This window comes from Daphnia pulex, chromosome 8 (genome assembly GCF_021134715.1).
Source record: "Daphnia pulex isolate KAP4 chromosome 8, ASM2113471v1".
NCBI classification, from domain to species: domain Eukaryota; kingdom Metazoa; phylum Arthropoda; class Branchiopoda; order Diplostraca; family Daphniidae; genus Daphnia; species Daphnia pulex.
Window position 1 is genome coordinate 13,483,372 of NC_060024.1, and position 20,480 is coordinate 13,503,851.

The 20,480-nt window shown below is 41.9% G+C and overlaps 6 protein-coding genes and 1 non-coding gene across 14 annotated transcripts; 4 read left to right on the plus strand and 3 right to left on the minus strand.

Moving 5' to 3' along the window:
* Window positions 1–39: 39 nt before the first annotated feature.
* On the plus strand, window positions 40–1,900 carry LOC124200987 (transport and Golgi organization protein 2 homolog). 3 transcript variants are annotated; one of them, XM_046597408.1, is made up of 7 exons: window positions 47–259; window positions 333–608; window positions 671–926; window positions 993–1,226; window positions 1,284–1,388; window positions 1,448–1,576; window positions 1,695–1,900. In XM_046597408.1, the coding sequence occupies exons 2-7, from the start codon at window positions 464–466 to the stop codon at window positions 1,726–1,728; spliced, it is 903 nt and encodes a 300-aa protein (XP_046453364.1). In that variant the 5' UTR covers window positions 47–259; window positions 333–463; the 3' UTR covers window positions 1,729–1,900. The 3 variants fall into 3 exon arrangements, 2 of the variants coding, with proteins under 2 accessions (XP_046453363.1, XP_046453364.1); XM_046597407.1 differs by having other exon boundaries at window positions 40–608; XR_006877449.1 differs by having other exon boundaries at window positions 61–608; window positions 1,448–1,636.
* Window positions 1,572–4,828, minus strand: LOC124200982 (microprocessor complex subunit DGCR8-like). 3 transcript variants are annotated; one of them, XM_046597401.1, is made up of 12 exons: window positions 4,485–4,812; window positions 4,122–4,391; window positions 3,937–4,056; window positions 3,720–3,862; window positions 3,394–3,656; window positions 3,044–3,328; window positions 2,862–2,977; window positions 2,586–2,791; window positions 2,418–2,521; window positions 2,199–2,355; window positions 1,929–2,123; window positions 1,572–1,822 (listed from the first exon to the last, which is right to left on the minus strand). In XM_046597401.1, exons 2-12 carry the CDS (start codon window positions 4,381–4,383, stop codon window positions 1,730–1,732), a joined length of 1,944 nt encoding a protein of 647 aa, XP_046453357.1. In that variant the 5' UTR covers window positions 4,384–4,391; window positions 4,485–4,812; the 3' UTR covers window positions 1,572–1,729. The 3 variants fall into 3 exon arrangements, with proteins under 3 accessions (XP_046453357.1, XP_046453358.1, XP_046453356.1); XM_046597402.1 differs by having other exon boundaries at window positions 2,418–2,518; window positions 4,122–4,828; XM_046597400.1 differs by having other exon boundaries at window positions 4,122–4,812.
* Window positions 4,829–5,015: 187 nt separating this feature from the next.
* LOC124200988 (RNA-binding protein 1-like) lies at window positions 5,016–7,208 on the plus strand. Of its 3 annotated transcripts, none has more exons than XR_006877450.1 (5): window positions 5,016–5,163; window positions 5,364–5,573; window positions 5,638–5,781; window positions 5,917–6,521; window positions 6,745–6,841. XR_006877450.1 is itself a non-coding variant. In XM_046597411.1 (5 exons), exons 2-5 carry the CDS (start codon window positions 5,365–5,367, stop codon window positions 6,901–6,903), a joined length of 459 nt encoding a protein of 152 aa, XP_046453367.1. In that variant the 5' UTR covers window positions 5,016–5,163; window position 5,364; the 3' UTR covers window positions 6,904–7,208. The 3 variants fall into 3 exon arrangements, 2 of the variants coding, with proteins under 2 accessions (XP_046453367.1, XP_046453366.1); XM_046597411.1 differs by lacking the exon at window positions 5,917–6,521 and adding an exon at window positions 6,894–7,208 and having other exon boundaries at window positions 6,745–6,840; XM_046597410.1 differs by lacking the exon at window positions 5,917–6,521 and adding an exon at window positions 6,904–7,208 and having other exon boundaries at window positions 6,745–6,840.
* A 12-nt stretch (window positions 7,209–7,220) lies between these two features.
* Window positions 7,221–8,035, minus strand: LOC124200989 (stress-associated endoplasmic reticulum protein 2-like). Its single transcript, XM_046597412.1, has 3 exons — window positions 7,832–8,035; window positions 7,541–7,613; window positions 7,221–7,467 (listed from the first exon to the last, which is right to left on the minus strand). The coding sequence occupies exons 1-3, from the start codon at window positions 7,913–7,915 to the stop codon at window positions 7,430–7,432; spliced, it is 195 nt and encodes a 64-aa protein (XP_046453368.1). The 5' UTR covers window positions 7,916–8,035; the 3' UTR covers window positions 7,221–7,429.
* A 202-nt stretch (window positions 8,036–8,237) lies between these two features.
* On the plus strand, window positions 8,238–15,262 carry LOC124200981 (protocadherin-like wing polarity protein stan). The gene is made up of 15 exons (XM_046597399.1): window positions 8,238–8,538; window positions 11,168–11,346; window positions 11,435–11,515; window positions 11,710–11,843; window positions 11,977–12,045; window positions 12,176–12,268; window positions 12,350–12,457; window positions 12,556–12,657; window positions 12,782–12,907; window positions 13,079–13,169; window positions 13,304–13,413; window positions 13,504–13,680; window positions 13,852–13,998; window positions 14,087–14,562; window positions 14,638–15,262. Exons 2-15 carry the CDS (start codon window positions 11,256–11,258, stop codon window positions 15,092–15,094), a joined length of 2,262 nt encoding a protein of 753 aa, XP_046453355.1. The 5' UTR covers window positions 8,238–8,538; window positions 11,168–11,255; the 3' UTR covers window positions 15,095–15,262.
* Window positions 9,603–9,675, plus strand: Trnaf-gaa. Its single transcript has one exon. It is a non-coding gene; the product is annotated as a tRNA-Phe (tRNA).
* Window positions 15,263–15,284: 22 nt separating the features above from the next.
* Window positions 15,285–20,430, minus strand: LOC124200979 (FYVE and coiled-coil domain-containing protein 1-like). 2 transcript variants are annotated; one of them, XM_046597395.1, is made up of 13 exons: window positions 20,196–20,430; window positions 20,008–20,127; window positions 19,835–19,947; window positions 19,519–19,769; window positions 19,136–19,217; window positions 18,642–18,854; window positions 17,394–18,578; window positions 17,120–17,242; window positions 16,809–17,042; window positions 16,584–16,738; window positions 16,010–16,498; window positions 15,744–15,915; window positions 15,285–15,673 (listed from the first exon to the last, which is right to left on the minus strand). In XM_046597395.1, the coding sequence occupies exons 1-13, from the start codon at window positions 20,266–20,268 to the stop codon at window positions 15,440–15,442; spliced, it is 3,444 nt and encodes a 1,147-aa protein (XP_046453351.1). In that variant the 5' UTR covers window positions 20,269–20,430; the 3' UTR covers window positions 15,285–15,439. The 2 variants fall into 2 exon arrangements, with proteins under 2 accessions (XP_046453351.1, XP_046453352.1); XM_046597396.1 differs by having other exon boundaries at window positions 16,809–17,021; window positions 20,196–20,429.
* Window positions 20,431–20,480: the final 50 nt, after the last annotated feature.

The following is a 20,480-nucleotide window of genomic DNA, read 5'->3' on the forward strand; positions in this document are numbered from 1 at the left end:
CGATTTAAGTGACATCTACACAGATGAGATGAAAGCCCTGATTTTCGTCTGCTTTGCGTTTGCGTACGTCATGTCAGGTGTCACATGCAGTTGTGTTAGTTAAATGTTTTGTCGATGATCAATGGACATAATTATAATAATAATTAAAGTACTGCAGACAAATCGAGTTGGAAATCTAAACTAGAAAGTCAAAAGTACACGTGTTATGTTATGTTATGTAACATTATGTCCTTCGTCCTTTTGAGTCCATTTTCTTGAGGTTGATTCTCCTTGAATAATCATTCGAGAGTTATCAGGTCATTCTAAAGGTCTCTTTTCTCTAAATCTTATAGTCGGCCTTAAAGTTTGTGATGACGTGACATTGCCACTCGTGAAGTTAGTCAGAATTGATGAGCATACTGTAAGTCAAGTCCAGTGTAAAATCATCCCCTGTACAGGAAAAAAAAAAGAAAAAAACAGTGAAATGTGTATTTTATTTGCATTTGTGAATCCTAAACCTGAACCTGGTGGTTATAAAATAATTCTTGCCAGTAACCGAGATGAATCATTTTCAAGGCCTGCTCTACCAGCCCATGAGTGGTTACCAAAGCACAGTGGAGTGTATGGAGGCAAGTTTATAAGCAGAATCAAATATTATTGTTCTTGTATAATGACACAACTTTTCTCCCAGGACAAGATATGCAGCCAGGAAAAGAAGGTGGAACTTGGCTAGCTATGAACAAACATGGCAGGATCAGTGTACTATTAAATGTTGGTCAAAGTGACAGTGAAACAATTGCTGTTGCTGACCCCACTTCAGGAAGAGGTTTCTATGCAGTTGAATGGGTAACCAATATGAACGAAAGTATGGAAGGAATATTCAATATTGTCAAGGAAAGACATGAAAACCGCCAACAAACTTTCAGACTTGTTGTTTTTGACACAAAGTAATTTTACTAATGTGAAAAGTTGTAATGTTTTCTGCACTGCATAATTTAATTGACTCTGTATAGTGGAGAGCCTAAGGTGGGAACGCTGACATATGCGGGTAGCAAATTCGATGGATTTCATGAAGACTATCTTCCTCCTGGAGTTCACGCTTTAGGAAACAACGCTCCTGGGATCACTTGGAATAAGATAGCGAATGGGAAAAAGCAATTCGAGGCCATTGTTCAACAAACTAATAAGTGGGAAAACAGAAAAGAACTTTTATGTTCTCTGATTGATCTACTAGGAAACAGAGAAAAGTATGTAAACTGAATCACTAAAGTAATTATTCTTCAACTAATCACTTCAAAATTAAGACATTGGCCTGATCCTGGAATAGTGGAACAAATGAAAGGTTCTGACCCTATCATGGAGTGTTTAAGTGCCATATTCGTTGATATTCCTAAATTTTATGGGACTAGGTAAGGACAATGTAAAGTATCTTGTGCATCAAAACTCTTTAACATTTAATCTTATTTAGAACACAGACTGTGATTTTGATTAATTCGGAGAATCAAACGTTGTTTTACGAAAGGACGATGAATGGTATTCCCAATGACCAACCGGTCACCTGGATCGAAAGCCACCACGAATTTCCTTTAGAATCCGAGTAAGACCGTATATTGATGTTCAGTATGTGGCACAGAGAGAAAAGGGAGAGAGTATTTGTGTAAATATTCTGCAGTTACCTTTCATCCACACACTCATATTGGTTTAAATTCATCTAGGGATCGATTACACCATTTCACTTCGAGATTATGACTTAGAGATCGACATTATTTAGATCGGCGCCTGAGGTTGAAGGCATGCCAACATCATCCGGTGGAATGAAACGGCCAATCGGCTGCACTGCTTCCTATAAACAGAAAACTTCAATGAAAAAGTGCCATGTATCCAATAAATTTAATGTAAATAAATTTTCTGTTCCAACAAATATCCCTATCACAGCTGCCGTTGCGTACCCTCATCTGTCGTAACTTCAACATTTCTTGTCTAAGCTTGTTCAGAATGGCGTAATTGGGCGCGTTGACAGCTGCTTTGCTTTGGAGTAGAGTGATTTGCTGTTCTTCTTGTTTCTTCTCTTTTACTGTTTTAAGCGAATGTGAACCATAAAGACGAAGCAATGAACCCCAACTAGAAATGTGAGGATGCAGCGCCTTCTCCCAGATGAAGAAAAACAAATCGCAAAATTTAAAAATCTGAAACTGATGTTCAAGTTGATTACAATTCACCTGCAATATGGCCTGGGCTGCTCTTTGCTTTCCATCTCTTTTATTCTTGCATGGTACTTGAACTGTATGCTTTCCAACCGTCATTATTACTTCGTTTTTCTGATGTTTCAATGTTTTGAGCTCGTACTTGACGTTCTTATCGCCTAAACCAAAGTTTCTGCAACATTCATAATTATTGAAAATCGTTCAATACGCTAAAGAGAAAAACTGTTGAATCACCTTTGAAGGCATGTGAGGAGGATTGCGTAAGGGGATGGTTCGCTCGTTTTTGCACACAGTTCGGCAACGCGAGGGTCTTCTATTCGAATTTCGTTGAAAAACTGCTTTACAATAAACGGTAAGTAACACCATTCAATGCATCTAATAGCAAAATTAAATGCAACGTACGGATAGATCTAAGTCAGACTGATGATTTGGTCCCTTGTGACCTGGTTCCGCCTCGTCCAATATTTTTTCCTTCATCTGTGGAATAAGAACTTCTAGTGTCGCTTTCGCTGCTTCCGCCTTGGCGGCTTTCTTACTCGAACCGACCCCAGTACCGTACTGCATTCCATTAATCAATACCGTAGCACTATAAGGCGTTGCTGCATTCTCTGTCGAACAAAAATTACCCGATAAAACAATGAAAACAAAAATCGTTGCATTATGGGCAGTCGAATATACCAATTTCTTTAAATGTATAGGCAGGTTGCTTCTTAAGGGCATGTTGAACGTATTCATGGAGGATGCAAACGTAACTTTTCCCTGCCGGATTCATAATCCATTCCCGTCGCGATCCACTGTGAGATTTACAAACAAGAAATTGTTATCACAATTGAAGCCTTCAATATATAATGTTTACTTACCCATTAGCTCCACCAGCAGCACCTTGTCCTTCGCTTTGGGAGGTCGGATCGTTGTGTGTTGCCGGAATGGAATGTCCGATAGGGAAGGTTATAAGTTTGGTCCCTTTAGGTAAAGTTGGTCGACCCAGTTCAGCCGTCTGTGACAATTTAGCATCGTCATCCTCAACAGGGCTTTGGCTTGAGCCAATCACTTGTTTCTTATCCTCATTCAAGGAAAGACCAGATTGGGGGTAAATCTGTCGTTGTTTCCGCAGTTTGGTGTGCTTTCTCCTAGCTGCCCATGTTCTGTATGAATTTTTTAACGATGAATGAATGAGTAGGTATTAATAAGATTTAAGCAAATTACTCACTTAAATCGCATAAGGCGGACGGTTTTAAAATCAAATCGTTTGGAGCAGTATTCGCGCAGCTGAACTCCATTGAGAGAATGTGCTGCCTGATTCTCTTGGACTGATTCGATCCGAGCACAGGGGATATCAGGGGCAACATGAGCAGTACCATCTGCTGCAGTGTTAGCTGAGGCCTCTAATAGCTCTTCGGATTTCTGTTCTTCTTTCTCCTTGGCTCTTTGGTAATGTAGGCAAGGTACGGCGCTAATTGGCACTGCATGTTTCTAAAGATCGGAACTCGGGAGTTTAAATAGAAACAAAAAAGTAATGTTTAATTTAAAAATTACTCTGGCACTTCCAGGTCCAAGGAAGTAAGGCTTAGCAAGGGTGCAAACCCGTGTAGGTTTGTGAAGGTAGATAGGCATTCCACTGTTGTGTGTAACTTGGACCCAATTTTCAGGCAAAACTTCGAAATGGTTCTTACCCTTTTCTTAAAAACACAAAATAAAAATTAAAAAACTTTTTTAAATTAAATGTTTTTAAGGAATAACCTGAAAGTGTTACCTTCAAGAACAATTTTTTCTTTTTCTTCATATGCCATACTTGCATCCCCATTACCAGATGGCTTGGAAGAACCATCTGATTTTTTGAACTTTTTCCTAGATTTCATTTCTTCTGGTAAACCTTAAAAGTTACAAGTTACAGGTAAAAAATATCCACAACAAATGTCATATAGTTTGTAAAGTTACCTTCTTCCAACATAGCATCAATTTCATCTTGTTGTATATCAAAATCTTCTTCACTGTCTGCTTCATTGGAACTGCTGAAATCACTCTCTGAATTTTCCTTACACTCATCGTCATCATTAGCGTTGCTTTCAACTATTTCATCTAATACATGAAACTCTCTCATATTACTGAAATCTTTGTACAGTCCATCTGCGTCATCTTCTTCGGGATCAATATCATCCACTAGTTGAGAACCTTCCAAAATATCTTTCATCTCTTCCATTTCAAATTCTGTCATGCACAGAGTAGAAACCAAACTTAAGATAAGGTGTGGAATTGGAAATCCACAAATAAAGTTAACTGGTCTTAATATCTATGAATTACAATGTGTAAATGGAAGAATGAGCATCTACATCATAGGCCTTGTCTTCTGAGAAAATCAAAATCGAACACACATCAATAGCATTCGGGAAGATTTTCCTCAAACTTGGCAAAGCAATGATATAGTGCTATCGTATTTCGACGTGACGGATGAAGAACCGCTTTTATTTGTATATAATTGGATTTATATTAGCAACTATAGTTTTAAAGTAGAATGCCAATATTAGTTCAAAACTTCAAATCAAAATAATAATTTGATTCAATAGAATCGTCAAAGGATGAATAACTCGAGTTTGTTTGTAAAAGATTTCTAAAAAAATATGGCTTAGCAGACGAACTTTTTTCGAAAATCAATCTGTTGTTGCCTCGTCTACAACGCCATCTAAAGACGATCTAATTGTAATAAAAAATTCTAATATAAATCTGATAAAAATATCCTTGATTAAAAATTGCACAATATTCCAAATACAAACTTAAAATCATACTTTTTTGTCTTTTGCAAAAATGTTTTTGTTGATTTTGTTGCCGCATGGCAGCGCTGATTTTCCATTTTGTTGACAGCTTTATGACGTAGTCAGTTTTCACTCCGCTTCAGGTTACTCTTAATCTAGCATCTCGTTGAAAACGATACTGAAACCAAATTTGCTAAAGAAAATACATTCAAAATTCCGGAACAAGAAAGGTAGTCACAACATTCTTCTTTATTGTTGTTTGTTAGTTCATTTTTGTGTATGCAATTGTTTTTCTGTGCATTTCATTAGAGATGCTTTTTATGTTTTTGGTGATGCCTTTGGTCGGGCTAGCCAAGCAAGATGGCGGTTAATCGAGCATAGTTATTTTCAAACCCAGATTTCAACATCAAAATTTTCATTTCCTCTTTAGAATGTCGCGTCATCGTGAATGGGATTTGAAATGCAAAGTCTATGTTGGCAATCTGGGCAATAACACAGCCAGAGGTGACTTGGAAGCTTCATTCAGCAAATATGGAGCCTTGAAAAATGTTTGGGTTGCCCGAAATCCCCCTGGCTTTGCATTTGTTGAGTATGAGGATCCCAGAGATGCTGAAGATGCAGTTAGAGCCATGGATGGATCGTAAGAAACCAAATTACATACAATGGTAATTAATTATGTAAAATTAATTATTGACTTCTCGTAGGAGGATTTGTGGTTCTCGTGTGAGGGTGGAGATGTCTTCTGGCAGAGCCAGAGAGAGGAATGGACCCAGAGGAGGAGGTGGTGGTGGTGATCGCGGAGGTGATCGCCGCGGAGGGCCCCGTGGCGGTGCCGATTTCCGCGGAAGGTACGGTTAAAAATAATAAATTCTAACTTTTTTTTTTTACTTTTGAATTTCAATCAAATTGATTATTAAATATCAAATTTTATATATATATATATCGGAGCTGCTTATTTAAATCAAAACCTATTGCTTTCACAGGATTTTTTCATTTGATTTACTACCCCACTACCCCATCCATACAGCCGTAGTATTTGGTTGAAAAAAAAAAAAAAAAATAACATACCCCCTCTTTGTTTCTGGTTAACTGCTGCGGCACATGTTTGCCTGCCAACAACCACAAGTCTCTCCCCTTGTCGTCCACCAACTCAGCTCAATCAGCTCAGCTCAGCGCCGTCCTCAAGCGCCGCCATTCTTTTTTCTTGGCGGAGCAAAATGAAACAGAGCATAGCCAGCTTTCGTCCATCCATCCATCCAACCACACCCACACACCAGCTACCTCCAGGCTCTGTGGACGCGGGCGGGTAGAGAAATCTACCACGTCGATCAGCTCTTGATTTTCGCGAGGGGAACAGAAATATCACACACTTGAGGGGCAGGGGGCAAGTCACGGCCGAGATCGCCTGTCAGCGCGTTTCTTCACCGCCGACCCCAGACTTTTATTGGGGTCGCGCCCAATCGTTCAGCCCACCGACCACCTACCACCAGTCACAAAATTTCATCAAAAAATATTTCACCAACACTTCTCTTCCAACACAACTCGCAACCTCCCATCGCTTCTCTCCTACTCCTACTGAACGAAACGGGTATTTTACATTCTCAAACCTGCAAAAAACAGCCCAAGAAAATTTGACACGTCAGATCATATTTTTTTGTTTCCTTTTTTTTTAACAAACAAGAAACTTATTTCATGAAATTTATCTTTTTTTTGGAATGTAAAATTGGTTTGATTCCTTTTTTTGAAACGCCCATTTCTATCGTTGAATGTTGATACTAACTTTATCTTTGTTTTCGTTGGAAAAATCAAAGGTCTCGCTCACCCGTACGTCGTCGTCCAACCCGCAGCCCATCACGTTCTCCTCCGCCACGTCGCCGAGCTTCTCGTTCCTTCTCCCGCGAAAGACGGTAATTTTGACAAGTTAATAAATATATCCTAGAGTGTTAATGTTACTTCTTAGATATTACTAGATCTCGCTCCAACAGCTATGGCTACGACCGTGAAAAGGATTAAACAAGCAAAGAAAAACAAACCAAAATCATCTATAAACAAAATTTGTTTCATTCACTGTTGAACGTTCTCTCATTTCCGTTTGTCCCGGACAGGATTCTGTTGAATTGAAAAGTGTGTATGGACCATACAAGTCCCTCCAAATTTCATTTTTCCTAGTAATCAACTGGTTTTTTTTTCTTTCCTTTTCTCCATTATTTCGATGTGTACCGTGGTAAATGGATCGTTTCTTCTTCGACAGGCCAAATACAATGGTTAAAAACAACAATTGTTCCAATGTCTGTCCATAAAATATATTTTGCAATTCTCATCCATTCCTCAGCTGTTGTTGCAATATGAGGAAAATGTTTTCAACAAGTGTGGAATGAAAAATTTATAATGTTCATTTACACACAGAAATTTCATTTTTTTTTTTTGTTTGGATCAGTTCTTGTTTTTTTTTCTCACCCCAGATTTCTTTTGTGCAGTCTTGGGCTCAGTTTCTTCCTATGCCATACGGATGCTTTGAATGATCTGGAAAACAGCTGATGAGGAACGAAATAAATGAGATTAATACCTGGTTCAACCACAAATCCTTTTCTGAAAGAAAATATTTACCTGATCCACAGACGACAAAGACAAACAGACCCAAAAGCCAGGGACCGACAGGAGAAGAATCTTCATTGGATTTCTAAATGAAAAAAGAAAAAATACTGTCAAAATATTGTCACTGAAAACGTTGACATGAAAAAAAAATGGGCCAAACAAATTGACTATAGTGCTGTCAATCAACAAGACAGTGCAAGCCATGAAGATATTGAGGTCAATGCACCTCCATTCGAAACGCAATTACAATCAAGTGACTTGTGTACACGACGATGCAAAAGGAAAACAACAAATTTGACTTACGCTTGATTTGGGGACGTTTCCTCTCATTGTGACGTACTTGCTAGCCTTTTCATTAGCCACCTTCATTCGTTGAGAAGCAACCATTTTGGGAATTAACAAGTTACGATTTGAGATAAACAATGGAAAAGACGACAGCTGGATAGCTCGGTCCAACGCGAAAAGAACAGCCCTGTCGGTGTGCAACGCTGAACGGCCAGGCCAATGAAATCGAATAGCAGTTCTACGTGTCAAAAAGCGCTCTGTTGCCAATTGGAATCGAAATTTATTTTTAGAAAAAAGGAATTTACTTGAAATAAACTTGATAATACAAAAAACTAATTTAAATTAAACGATTAATAAGTAATAAATCGTCAACTAGAATATAATAAAATGACGAAATAATGTTTTCAACAATTTCCACAGTTGCCAACGAAAAGAGTCTCCGCCCACGTAGACACGCCTACCGAAGAAAGAGAGAGACGGGGGCGAGTAAAGGCTTCTGGTGTGTAGCGCATGTTTCAAATTAGTAAGCAGTGAGCGATAGTCGTGTCAGGTATTAAGCGAACAAACCTTGCTCTTTCGTGACTCAAAAGTGAGTGCTCAGTGGTGCACACGATTTAGCGTGTCCTTTTTCTTTCTGCCAACGCTTTCGACGGTGGATTCAAAACAATTTGGCAGAGGAATTATACCAATCGAACTTCCGGGCGAAAAGACTATTAGCTCCAAAGGTAAAAAAAAAGAGCACCAAATTCCTACTAGTTAATTACACGACGTACATAAAAATTCATAAGAAAATCCGAACAAAAAAACCAAAAAGGATTTTCTCATCGTTTTATAGAGTCCACACAGAGCGATAGATTCACATGACAATTTCGTCGGCGACGCCGAGTCGCACAGCAGTTGTTCTACAATCGGCCATTTATTGTGGTTGTATTATAAAACTGACTTCCCCTCTCCTAGTGTGTTTCTTTTTTGTCTTTTAGGGCACCCTCCCTGCAGTGTGTGTGTATATCGACTCACTTGGCATTCACACACTCTCTACTTATACAGTCGCTTTTTTGTGTTCCCCCATTGCACCCCCCTCTCGTGCATGCACCTCTCCGACGGCTATAATGTTGCCCCCTTCAACAGTTTTCACCTGCGAGCCTCGCACCAGACAGTTTCCGGTTTCCGTTTACTTCTTCTGCCTCCCGGCCCCCTTTTTTTCTCTCTTGGTTCGAACACTTTGTTGTTTTTTTTGGTTCTGTGTGTAGTTGTGTAGACCCCCCGCCCTTATTTTTTCGAAGGGAAAAAAATGTCGATTTTCTCGGGAGTGAGAGAGAAGTTTTCTCTCTTCACGTTATGCTGATTGGTCACGCCGAACTTATAGCGTCGTCGTCGACCCATCAAATTTCTACTACACACGTAGCAGAGAAAACTTATAGCTGCAGGATTTTTATTTTTTCTTCGGGGGCCGGAGGGGAATTATTCACAAATTTCTGTTTCCCCGAAATCTCGACGCCGTTTCCTTAAGTGGCCGACAATGGGCATCCGCTTCTGGTTCTAAACAGTTGGACATTAGCGATTCATTATTCATTGAACAGGATACGGTCGATGTTGTCGGGCGTGTTCACACAATTAGCAACACAAATGACTGCAAATATCTCAGTGTGACAAAGACCGGATGCTCAACGACCGTTTCATAGTGTCGTTGACTGGTTTTCGTGTTTTAATGGTCCATTAACGTTTTATAAAAATCGCCGACACTTTGGAAAAAGAGATTTACTTCTCACGTCAAGCGGCAGGTGGTGAAGCCGAAATAGCTCAGTTGGGAGAGCGTTAGACTGAAGATCTAAAGGTCCCTGGTTCGATCCCGGGTTTCGGCAAATCTTTTTTTTTCTTTTCTCCTACTTTCATTAATGTGTTTTCACTCATTCGAAAAAGAAAATAAGAAATGGGATTTGAGGAATTGGGTTGCCCAGATACGCGTGTTGCTACTGCCATTACTACTAGGACAATGGAGAGAATAATTGTTTTGAAATATTGCGTTGGTTGAGAGATGTGTGTGGCGGCGAAGGCGTGCGGTAACGAATGGGAAATTGAGGCCGGGCCGACTTTTTTTTTGGTGAGCAATGTTTAGCCTGAAGACGTCATAAAGAAAAAGCTGGTAAGGAAAAAAAAAAAACAGAGAAAACTACTAGACTACATGTTTGCATTTCAAATTTCGTTTCAGTTTTTTTTTTTTGCTTCCTTGGTAAATAGAAGGGTGAGAGAACGAGGAAGTTAATAGTTCGCTATAACGGGAGGTCGTCACATCTCATTGAATCTATTCCAAACTCGGCAAACAAATGAAAAAAAAAAAAGATTGGAAAAAAATGTTGGCGGGTTTTTCTTTCCTTGAAGCCGCGCCGCGGTCTATTTCCCCTCGTTATGCACGCCGAAGCAAACATGAAGAAGAAACCTATTGACTTCTCCTTTTCAAGTAACAACTGTGTTCTATTCACAATTTCGGCCCCATAAAGCACTATAAGCTATAGCCAACGTCTATAGTGGTTTTTTTCTTCTTATTCAATTTGTCAGCGCCAAAAGCAGGAGCACTACGCCGGATCGAATTTCCAGGGCACGTCGTCCGCATGTCTGTAAGCGAACGAACGAACGAAAAACTGTCATCATCATTTCCTCTTCTTTTTTTGTTAAGACTTGAAACAGATTAAAGAAAAGGAGAAGAAGAACGCGGGATTAGGGGCTGCAGGTCGCCGTTGATTGCATTTAGAGGTCAGTGTCTGTCTTCTACTATATCGTCAACTATCTGACGAAGAAAAAAGATGCTCGATCACGAAATAACGAACGACTGCGGTCGACAACTCCACCCCAAACAATGGACTGTTTGTGCGGTTTTATACAGCTCAGTCTGATATAGGCGGCCCTTCTGCATATAGAACTCGTAACGGTCTTGACATTCGGCTTGATACTAGACTAAGGAGAAAAAACAACCATTCTATAGAAACATTCCAAGTGCAAGGCCGGTTCTATGAGTCGAAAAAAAAAGGAAATAAAAATAAAATTAAGTTGTGAGCGATTTACCGGCCCATTTCCTGCTTTGGATCATCAGGTACCGTTTCCCCGCTGCGACCAATACCGTCATCGACCAACCAAGAAACCCCCTTTTTTTTCTTCTTCTTTTTGACCACACTAACAAATGTTGAAATTGTCTGGAGGAAGGAAGCGCGCGCGTATATACAGGATGTTGTTGCCTAATAATTCTTCTTCTTTTCTGGGTTGGACAGCGCAACATGTTAAATCGATATTCACGCCAAACATCAGCACACGCCGTTATAATTCTAGTCTTTTTCTTTTTTTCTTCGTCGGGTGGTTTAGGCGACTTAATTGTTCTGGCGTGTTGTTGTTGTTGTTGTTCGGGGGGAAAGTTGGCCAGACCGGATGAGCCATCTACCGGAATGACACAATGAAAACGTCGAGCTCCTACTATTTGCCATGGATCAGATCCTTCACCTTTCTTCTGTTATTGTCGACGACACTCTCAGCAGGGGCTCAAGGTAAAATTGAATTAGCTGAAATTGTTGTTCGGCCTTGTCGGGCCAATCAATAATTCGTGGTACTGTTGTTTGTTTGGCTCACCTTCAGATAATCGATGCTTCCTGATTGGTGGAGGATCGGCCGAGACCTTTTTCGTCAGTGAAAATGCCACAGTCGGTTCCGTTATCGGTATGGACATAACATCATTTAAATTCTTCCGTATTTCCCCCCCTGCTCATCATTCCAGACATTGTTGAAAGAAACTGTTATTTTTCTTTCTTCTTTTTTTTAATGCAACAACATGTTACCCGCTGGCGAAAAAACAAATAAACAAACAAAATATGCGCACACACACACACACGCATAACGTGAAAATAACACAGGTGTTTTACGGATTGCGGGCGATCCGAGTGCCGATGGCGATATCACTATGCGCCTGGAGGCCAGCAACGAAACGGTCGTCTCCATTGACACGCACACTAAGAATCTCACGCTCATTAAAGCCCTGGACAAAGAGGTACAGTAATTAACCCACATTTCCCTCCATTCTTCCTCCACTCTGACAGACGTCAACATTTTCAATGCTGCCGTTTTTCTTCCTACACACACACACGCTCACTTCTTTTCTTGTCTGATTACGTATTATACAGGGTCTGACCGGCCCTGCCCAGGTGATGACACGAATTACCTGCGAGCGACGTGGTCCCAACGCCGAACCAGTAATCAATTTTCTCTTTTTTCTTATATTATTACTACTCTCATTCCTATAACAAAACATTTTGTTTTCTACTTCTTCTCCCTTTCGACACAAATTGCTCCTACGTGAAACGCGAAAAAACCCGAAAAAAGAGTTTAACGATTCCAGTCAACATCCGGGTGACGGATGCAAACGATAATTCGCCCATCTTCCGCAATTCGACCTATTTCATCAACATTTCCGAAGTATTTTTCTTTTCTTTTTTTTAGTGCCCTAATAATTTGCCTTCAACTCGAATTTCTAAACGAATTTCAATTGTTTCAAAGTCGACGATGGTTGGTTCGGTCGTTTTACAAGGAATTCAAGCGCTGGATGCCGATCAGCCTGGACCTTATTCTACTGTACAATACTCTATTCTTCCGGGTCCCTATTCGGTATGAAAATTTTTTCGGTCTTTATTTTTTTTTTGTTTAATTGTCGTGGAAAAAGTTTGTTGTCGCGTAATGTAACAAAATGGCAATTTAATTAATAGGACGTGCTGGCGCTCACTAGCAGCTTGGAGGGCACCCTGGTATTAAAGAAAGCTGTCGATTACGAGACGCTGAAACATTTCAAAATCGCAATCAGAGCGCAGGTTTTTACTTTTCCTCCTTTTTTCCTGTTACGGAAATGTCTGCCATTTTTAAAATTCAAGACACCTTTCACATTTCTCTCGACTTAATTTGCATACATTACGGTGGGAAATTTGTTAAATACAGGACCAGGGACAACCTCCTTTGTACACGGACGCTGTCGTCAGCATCGAAGTCAACGATTCAGACGACCAGAACCCACTGTTTGGCCAGTCACGTTACTGGGCTCATTTACCCCAGCCGGCCCGAAAGGTAAAAAAATATTTACAACTCCCCTCTTATAATGTACTAAGTAATAACATTTACGACTATGTGGGAGAAAGCCTACTTTCTACAGTAATAAACATATAGATATAAAATATTATTTTTCTCACCAGACAATGAAGAAGTCTCACTCTCGATTTTTGTTTCTTGTTTCTCCAGGGAACGGGACTGGAAATCCGACCGGAACCGATGCGGGCCGTTGATCAGGACGCCGGAATCAATGCATCTATTCGTTATGCCTGGAACGCAGGTAACAACAACATTCTAAATTGCTCGTTTGGGTTTTTTTCCTCTTTTTTCTTCTTTCTCTCTCCGAATTCCAATAAACTAAAAACCCACAAAAGAATGTTTTTTTTTAAATCAAGTTTTCTTTTTAAAATAAAGGAGGAGCCGAGTACCAGGACTTTTTTCTTGACCCATTAAACGGTTCCGTTTCTCTAAATCGGAGTTTGGAGGATAATGAACTAGTCCAGCCCGTCATTCTCGTCGTCAAGGTAAATTGTCTAATTCCCTACCTACAATTGCCTAATTCAAATATTCAATTCAAAATGCATTATTGAAATTTGTTTCAACGGATTATAAAGGCTCACCAAGTTGATAACCTCGACCGTTACGCTTTAACCACTCTAACCGTTAGCCGGAGTTGGTCGTTTTCACCTCAATTGCAATACCTCCAACGACGCTACTCGGTTCAAGTCCTGGAGAACGTTCCAGTCGACACCACCATTTTGGCTATGGCCATCAACAAACCCATCGATCAGGTCAGTCTCTTCTTCTTCTTCTGGTAGGCGCCTACGCACAAAAACCTGCCACAGCAATTAAACATTTATACAGAAAGGCTTTTCTTACCTAAACGTTTTTCTCCTCAAAATGCCCATGTTTGCCTTGCGGGCATTTCCCGACAACAACAACACACAACAACCCAACAACAGAGCATTCGCTTCGTAATGGAAAGTCATAATGGGACGGAACAAGCGTTCAGCGTCGATAAGACGGGCGAAATCAAGTTGGAACGCAACTTGGATTACGAGACGCAAATGACTCATCAATTCGTCGTTTGGGTCACGGATGGACTAACGGTAAGGTTCTCCCGACTACTTACAGTATACTTGCCTTTCTTTTTAAGTGTTGAGCTGATGATGGAATCCCAATTAATCCAACGGGCAGAACGATACGGCCACGGTGGAGGTCACCGTCCTAGATGTCAACGACTGGGATCCTCGTTTCGAATTGGCCGAGTACGAATTCATCGTCAAAGAATCGGCCTTGCCGGTCGGCTCCGTCATCGGTCGCGTTCAAGTCGATGATGGTGACGCAGCTGATCGTGTGACTCTGCAGTTGAAAGGTCCGGAATCCAGGGCCTTCAACGTCCACGACAATGGCGACGTCGTCTTCTCCGATCCATCCTCTCTCAATTCCACCGTCATCCATCTGATGGTGGTGGCCAGGGATTCCGGAATCCCTCCGCGACAGGCCTCCGTTCCGCTCAAGATCAACTTACCTGTGGATTTCTTGATGATGAACGGAAGCGGAATCACCTTGTCGACTGCGGACGGCAGTGGACTCTTGCTAATCATCCTGGGAATATTACTGGGAATCTTGTCTCTCATCATTTCCGGCTTGGCCGTCTACCTATGTCAATAGTACGTAATGCTGCTGTGACGCAATAACCACAAGGCCCACAATGATCAATTTGCTTATTTTTTTGGTTTCGACAGCAAACGGAAGAAGACTCAGCCGAGTCCTTTAACCGTCGTCCAGCCGCAACCGAAAGTCAGTGTCAGTGGACTTTACAGTGGCGACACTTCGACGCCAATCACGGCGACTCTACGCCGCATTCCCATCAACCCGCTGGCCCGCCCGTCTTGTCGCCGCGTGGTGCCCATTCAGAGTCCGACTCTTGCGCCCGTCCAGAACTCGCCGCCTCCTCCGCCCATGCCGCCACCCACTCCGCCGCCGAGGCAGCAGACGGCCAGCACGAGTCCTCACAAGATCTCTTCCGGCGGCAGCGGCAACAACAACGAAGAGTCACCAATGTCTCAGCAGCAGCAGCACCACCAACACCATCGAACTTTTCTGAGTAGCAGTCAATCGACCGTTTGGCCGACCGACGCCTCATTACCCAGACGGGTCAAGAAACTCAGTTGGGAAGACGAGTTCAACGTCTTCTTCTAAAAGAAAAGAAAATCATAAGATAATTTTAAATGAAAAAAATTCAGAAATTAAGTCATTACTACATAATTTGACCAATCACTTTTCTCCAACCCCCCTTTTGTACAGTGATGTATAACCAATTGTGAAATTTCGTATTTTTTTCCCTTTCATAAACAATCGATATTTCAACATTTTCTCTCTGCTTTGTCCATTTCTTTTAAAAACGTGTCTATTTTGAGAAACAGCTTGATTAGCGCCTTCACAAGGAGCGACCACTATTATAAAATTATAAATTAGAGAGGATCCGAGCACTCTTTTGAGATTTAAAAAAAAAATTAATAAGGACAGGGAAGAAGTTGCCATCCATCAAATGGGGAAGCTGGGAGCTGTCAGACTCAGATGGAAGGTGATTTTGTTGGTATTGAAACGCGAATAGCTGTTGTCGAAATAGACGTAGTAGCGACCGGATAGAGGCAGCTCGGCCTGTCCTTGGACGAAATCTTCTTCCGACTTGTGTAGGGCCGTCTCGACGATGATGCGAGTCAGGGATTCGTCATTTTCGCTCTCATCTTCAGCTCCTACAACGGCGAAGGCGATGCTCTAAAAAATAATACAAAATTCATAAGTCCAACTGATTTTCACCATTCAAACAAGATTTTCAAATATTCACCCTGGGATCGGTTTTGAATTTCCAGTGAAAGACGCAACCGGGTCGTTCAACCTGGAAGGGAATCCTGTAAATCATTCCGGCGCTGACAAAGGCTTCTGACGGATTCGTTTCGTTGGATTCATCGTGGACCAATGAACTGAAGCTGCGGACGGCAGCCGTGCGGATGTTTTCACTTTAGAATAAGAAGAGAAAGATATAAAAAAAACAACAAACAAGGAACGTGAAAATACTAATCAAGCCAAAATAACACGACCAATCAAGGTTACTTGATGGGGCCATTTCGTGGGCTACTGTATGGACTCGAGTCGTTGAGTGACTGGACAATCTCGTCGTCGCTAATGACGCTGAATCCAGCGCAGGGCTCGGCCAATGAACCACCTTCGCATTGTTGTTGTTGTGATTGAACGACAACCGGTTCTGTAGTCAGATTTTTACCATCCGAGGGGTCGGTCATGGGGAGTTCGCTCAGCTGGCCGGTTGCACCCGGTTGACTGAATTGCCGATGAATGGCGAAACATTCGTGACAGGTGCGCGTGGGACGAGAGCTGGAAGCGATTTTGAGCCAATAGTCGGAACACGAGTGACAAAAGATGCGACCGCAGAGGCGGCAATGATGGCGACGGACGAAAATGGTGAAACGAGATTGACAACTTTGACAATCGCGGATGGATCCATCGGCCAACCACTGATCTGTCGCTTGAATCCGTTGCAGGTGTAAAAGTCGGTCACTGCGCTGCCACAGACAATCCTTTTCCCTTTTAAGTTTTCCCAGAAGAAAAAGAAAGGAGAAATTAATTATTCAGTTTTACCAGAGAAATTTCATTTCTGAGAAAGTCCTACTTGATTAGCTGGACTATTTTGTCACGCAGCATGAGAGATTCTTCCCGCAAGATTTGGTTGTCCGACTTGGCCTGTGATTCGGCTTCTTGGCAACATTTAAATTTCTCCTGTAACTCTAAATACAATGTCCTTAATTGATCCATTTCGGCGACCGTCTGAAATTACCAAACAAAAGTGTCAAGAATTGCCGAAAGGGTAATTAAAATAAAAGAAATGAATTATTACGGAACGAATTTCGTTGACTAAACCTTCACACTCTTCGTTCCTGGTCATCAGCGATAATTGCATTTGACGGAATTGATTGTCCAATAACTGACGCTCCTCCTGATTGCGACCCGTCAACGTGCTCAACTGAAGTTGCAACGACCCAATCAACTGGCCATTTTCGGCCAGTTGACTGAGTGCCAGTTTGAGTTGCTCCTCCTGCTGTTGGTAGGCCTGTAGAAGAAAATTCCAATGCTTCATGGATGAATAACGACAACCATCCGGTTGATTTGAACTAAATTTCGCTTGTCGTGCTCCAAGATTCTCTTTACCTGATTTTCCTTTTCCTTTTCCAGCTGACGAGTGGCCTGATCAAATTTGATGGCTTTCAGTTCCTCTTGAACGACGGCCAACTGGCGATCTTTCTCTTGAATCACTTCCTCGGCATCTTTCCCCTGCAATTCAACAAGTTTCGAATTAATACCACATATTGCACAACACGAAAATCAGGGCATAGAAAGTGTCATTCGATTATTAGAAATGGATTGGGCAATCGAGTTAGATTGGAGATGATGCAAGAACGAGAGCACTCCATGCAGAGCTCACTTGATCTGCCACAGTTTCGACCGACATTTCCGGCGCTGTCGAAGCAGTTGGCGATGACGGCGGCTGCTCTTCTTTGATGGAATAGTGTTGGTGGAGATTAGCCAGTCGGCTGACCAATGCCGCATTCCGGCTGGTGGAATTGACGAGTTTGGCGTAAAGAGAGCGACACTGTTGTTCCATCAGCTGCAAACGCTCCTCACGCCGGCCGTCTGCCGAAGCCGATGATTCCGGAACTGGTAATTCATCATCGTCGTGAACGACTTGGAGATTGGGGACAATGTCCGACACCAAATCAATGGGCGGAACGAAAGCTGGTGGTTCCCTTTCTTTAGCGGCGGCGGCGTCTTCCTTTTCTTCTTCTTCTACTTGGTTTTGTACGACCGAAGCGGCCCCGGCAACTTTACGACAGTCTAGTTCGTCCCGAAAGGACTGCCACTCTTCCTGATTGGCGTCGTTTTGATTGCGAATACGTTCCCACTGCTGTTTAGACACTTCCAACTGTTCTTTGAGACTGTTGAGGAGTTTACGCTTTTCCTTCAAGTCGTAGCGCATCACCGACTCGTCCGTCTGCAATTGACTGGCCTGCGTCTTCAGCTTGGAGAACCAGACCCAAGTTTGATCCAGCTGGTTGGTTACAGTCGACAGTTGATGGCCGTGTTGCGCCAAGGCCCTAGCTAACGACATGTTGGCTTCTTTGATGGACTCCAACTCCTTGATGGCCGTTTGCTGGGAACTGAACAATTCCTTCAACTTCTTGCCCAGCTCTTCAGCTCCGTCCAACTCCTTGATCGATTCTAGTTTAACGTCGTCAGCGTGTTCCATTTGTGACCAATTTATGGCCAGTTCCTTCCATTTCTTGAGCTGAAATTCAGTGGCGGCCAATTGATTGGCCATCTTACGAACCTCACCCATTATTACCACCTTTTGCAATTCTTGTCGCTCTTTTAACGCGTCCACTTTAGCCTCGGTCGAGACCAGTTGAGCCTTGAGTAGTTCAACTTCTCCATCACGAACGGCCAACATTTTCCTGCCCAGCGCTTCCGCTTGTCGCAAACTCTCAAGGGTTTGTGGGCTCACCTGTTTCTGGGTCAGCTCCAAACGACGATCCATCTCTGCTGATTTCTCCTGGTACTGGCGTCGCTCCTCCTCCATTTGCTCACGATCCTTCTTCCCATTTTCCCGTTCCTAAACAGCCAAAAAAAAAACAATGTTGTATAAGTTAAATGGCTTAAAACTTCAAAAATGTACCTCTCCCAGCTGTCTGGAAAGTGAATCCAATTGTATTTTTAATTCTTCTTTATCTTCGGTGATCTGCCGAATGGTCGCAATGAGCCGATCCATTTCGTGCGCATCCGGTGGCGGTGGCGATGGACTGTTGGACTGAACGCTGCTGGCCATGGTCGAATTCAATGGCCCAGTGGAAAGAGGAGAAGTCAACTCACTACGAAAGCTATTGACACTCTGCATTGCAGCAGACGAGCAAATAGACAAAAACAAAAGAAACATGTGAGATAAAAGAATGAAAAACTCGAAAAGTTCGATCTTTGCATTGGAACTGGTTCGAGCCAGCAGGTAAAAATTTGGGGAGGATATATTGACATCGAGGTCATAAACGTGTGACCTTAAGGAATAAGGTCATTGAAACAAGGCCTAAAGACTCCACTGGGACATGGTAATCTCTGGAGGGAATGCAAGGCACCTACTCAACACCAAAACTTTGTTTACTTGGGTTAAAATTTTACCTGAGATTCGGAGAGTAGACTGAGAGATAACCTCGACGAGGATCGCTGCTGTCTGCTCCAATTGAAACTGCCAAACTGTTTGCTGCACAGACAGTTAGAACGTACACGGTTAGCTGGGCTTGAGAAATTCACACTCTCTGGCCCTTTGCGGACGCTCAACAACACGGCAAGCCGACCTTTAAGCTATGTGGCTATAAATAGATTACAGTCGCTGACGGATACCCAGTAGTGGCCCACCCTCTCCCCTCCAAATCTCATGCGTGTTTAAAACAACAGTCAGCGACCTCAGCTTCATTACGACGCTGGATGTACTTATAGAAACAAAGACACAGACGGGAAGAGAAGAAAAATAAGAGCAAAGGGGAAATGGTTATCTAGATTACCGAGCAAAAGTGGGCCAACCGACATCCAAATCGTAACCAGTTGGTGCGAGGTCGTACTGAATGTCATTGAGTTCGTAGAGAGCTGATATAAAACTTGACTTCCAAGTTTGTTTGGAAAATAGAGAATTTGCACTGTAATATTCACTGGTCACATCTTCACAAAGTGTGCATTGTTGCAAAGTGTCTGCCAGGCACTGGTGCACAAGGCAAAATCTCAGGAAAGAACGGAGTTTCCCTGTGGGAGTTTTTAGCTAACAAAGGAAAATAAAGCTTTTAAAAATCTCCTTGATACTTGTACATTTAGAAATGGAAAAACCTCAGACAATCCCCTGACAAAACGTATTCCATCATGATTATTTTTTAACTTGCTAAGGCAGGAATTGATGTAATGCCAAGGGCTTTTTGATCGGCTAAATACTCCAGAACTTTCTAAAAATTAAAGTCTAAATAAATATGCATTCAAATGATTCCATAAATATTATAGCATACGTCTCAGTCCAATATGAAGCAAAAATTCCAATCTGTCACCAAGTCGGTGAAGCATGATGTTGTCATCATCAATTGGGAATTGTGTATCATCAAAAGTGGTTTTCAGACCCTTCACACAATCTGTAACATTAGGATGGAAGACTGAAACTTTTCCAATATATGCAAATTTCTAAACAAAGTATATGTACCACAGAGAGCAGAGAGGTTTTTCTCAATGCTAGATTTGAACACTTCATTATTATCTCGGCCTCGGCTTGCCATGGCAATAAAAATTTAAATAAAATAGCGAATCAGTTCTTCAGATTAAAATTAGGCTGCTCATTTGAGCCGGCACGAGGTTCGGCGCCAACAACGAAATTCACACATTGGAACTTCTATTTTGGTTCGAATATTTTCGTCATCTAACAGAGTCAGCAGACTAAAATTTTGCAACAGCGTTGTCGACCAAATGCCAGAAATGCAAAGATTAAATT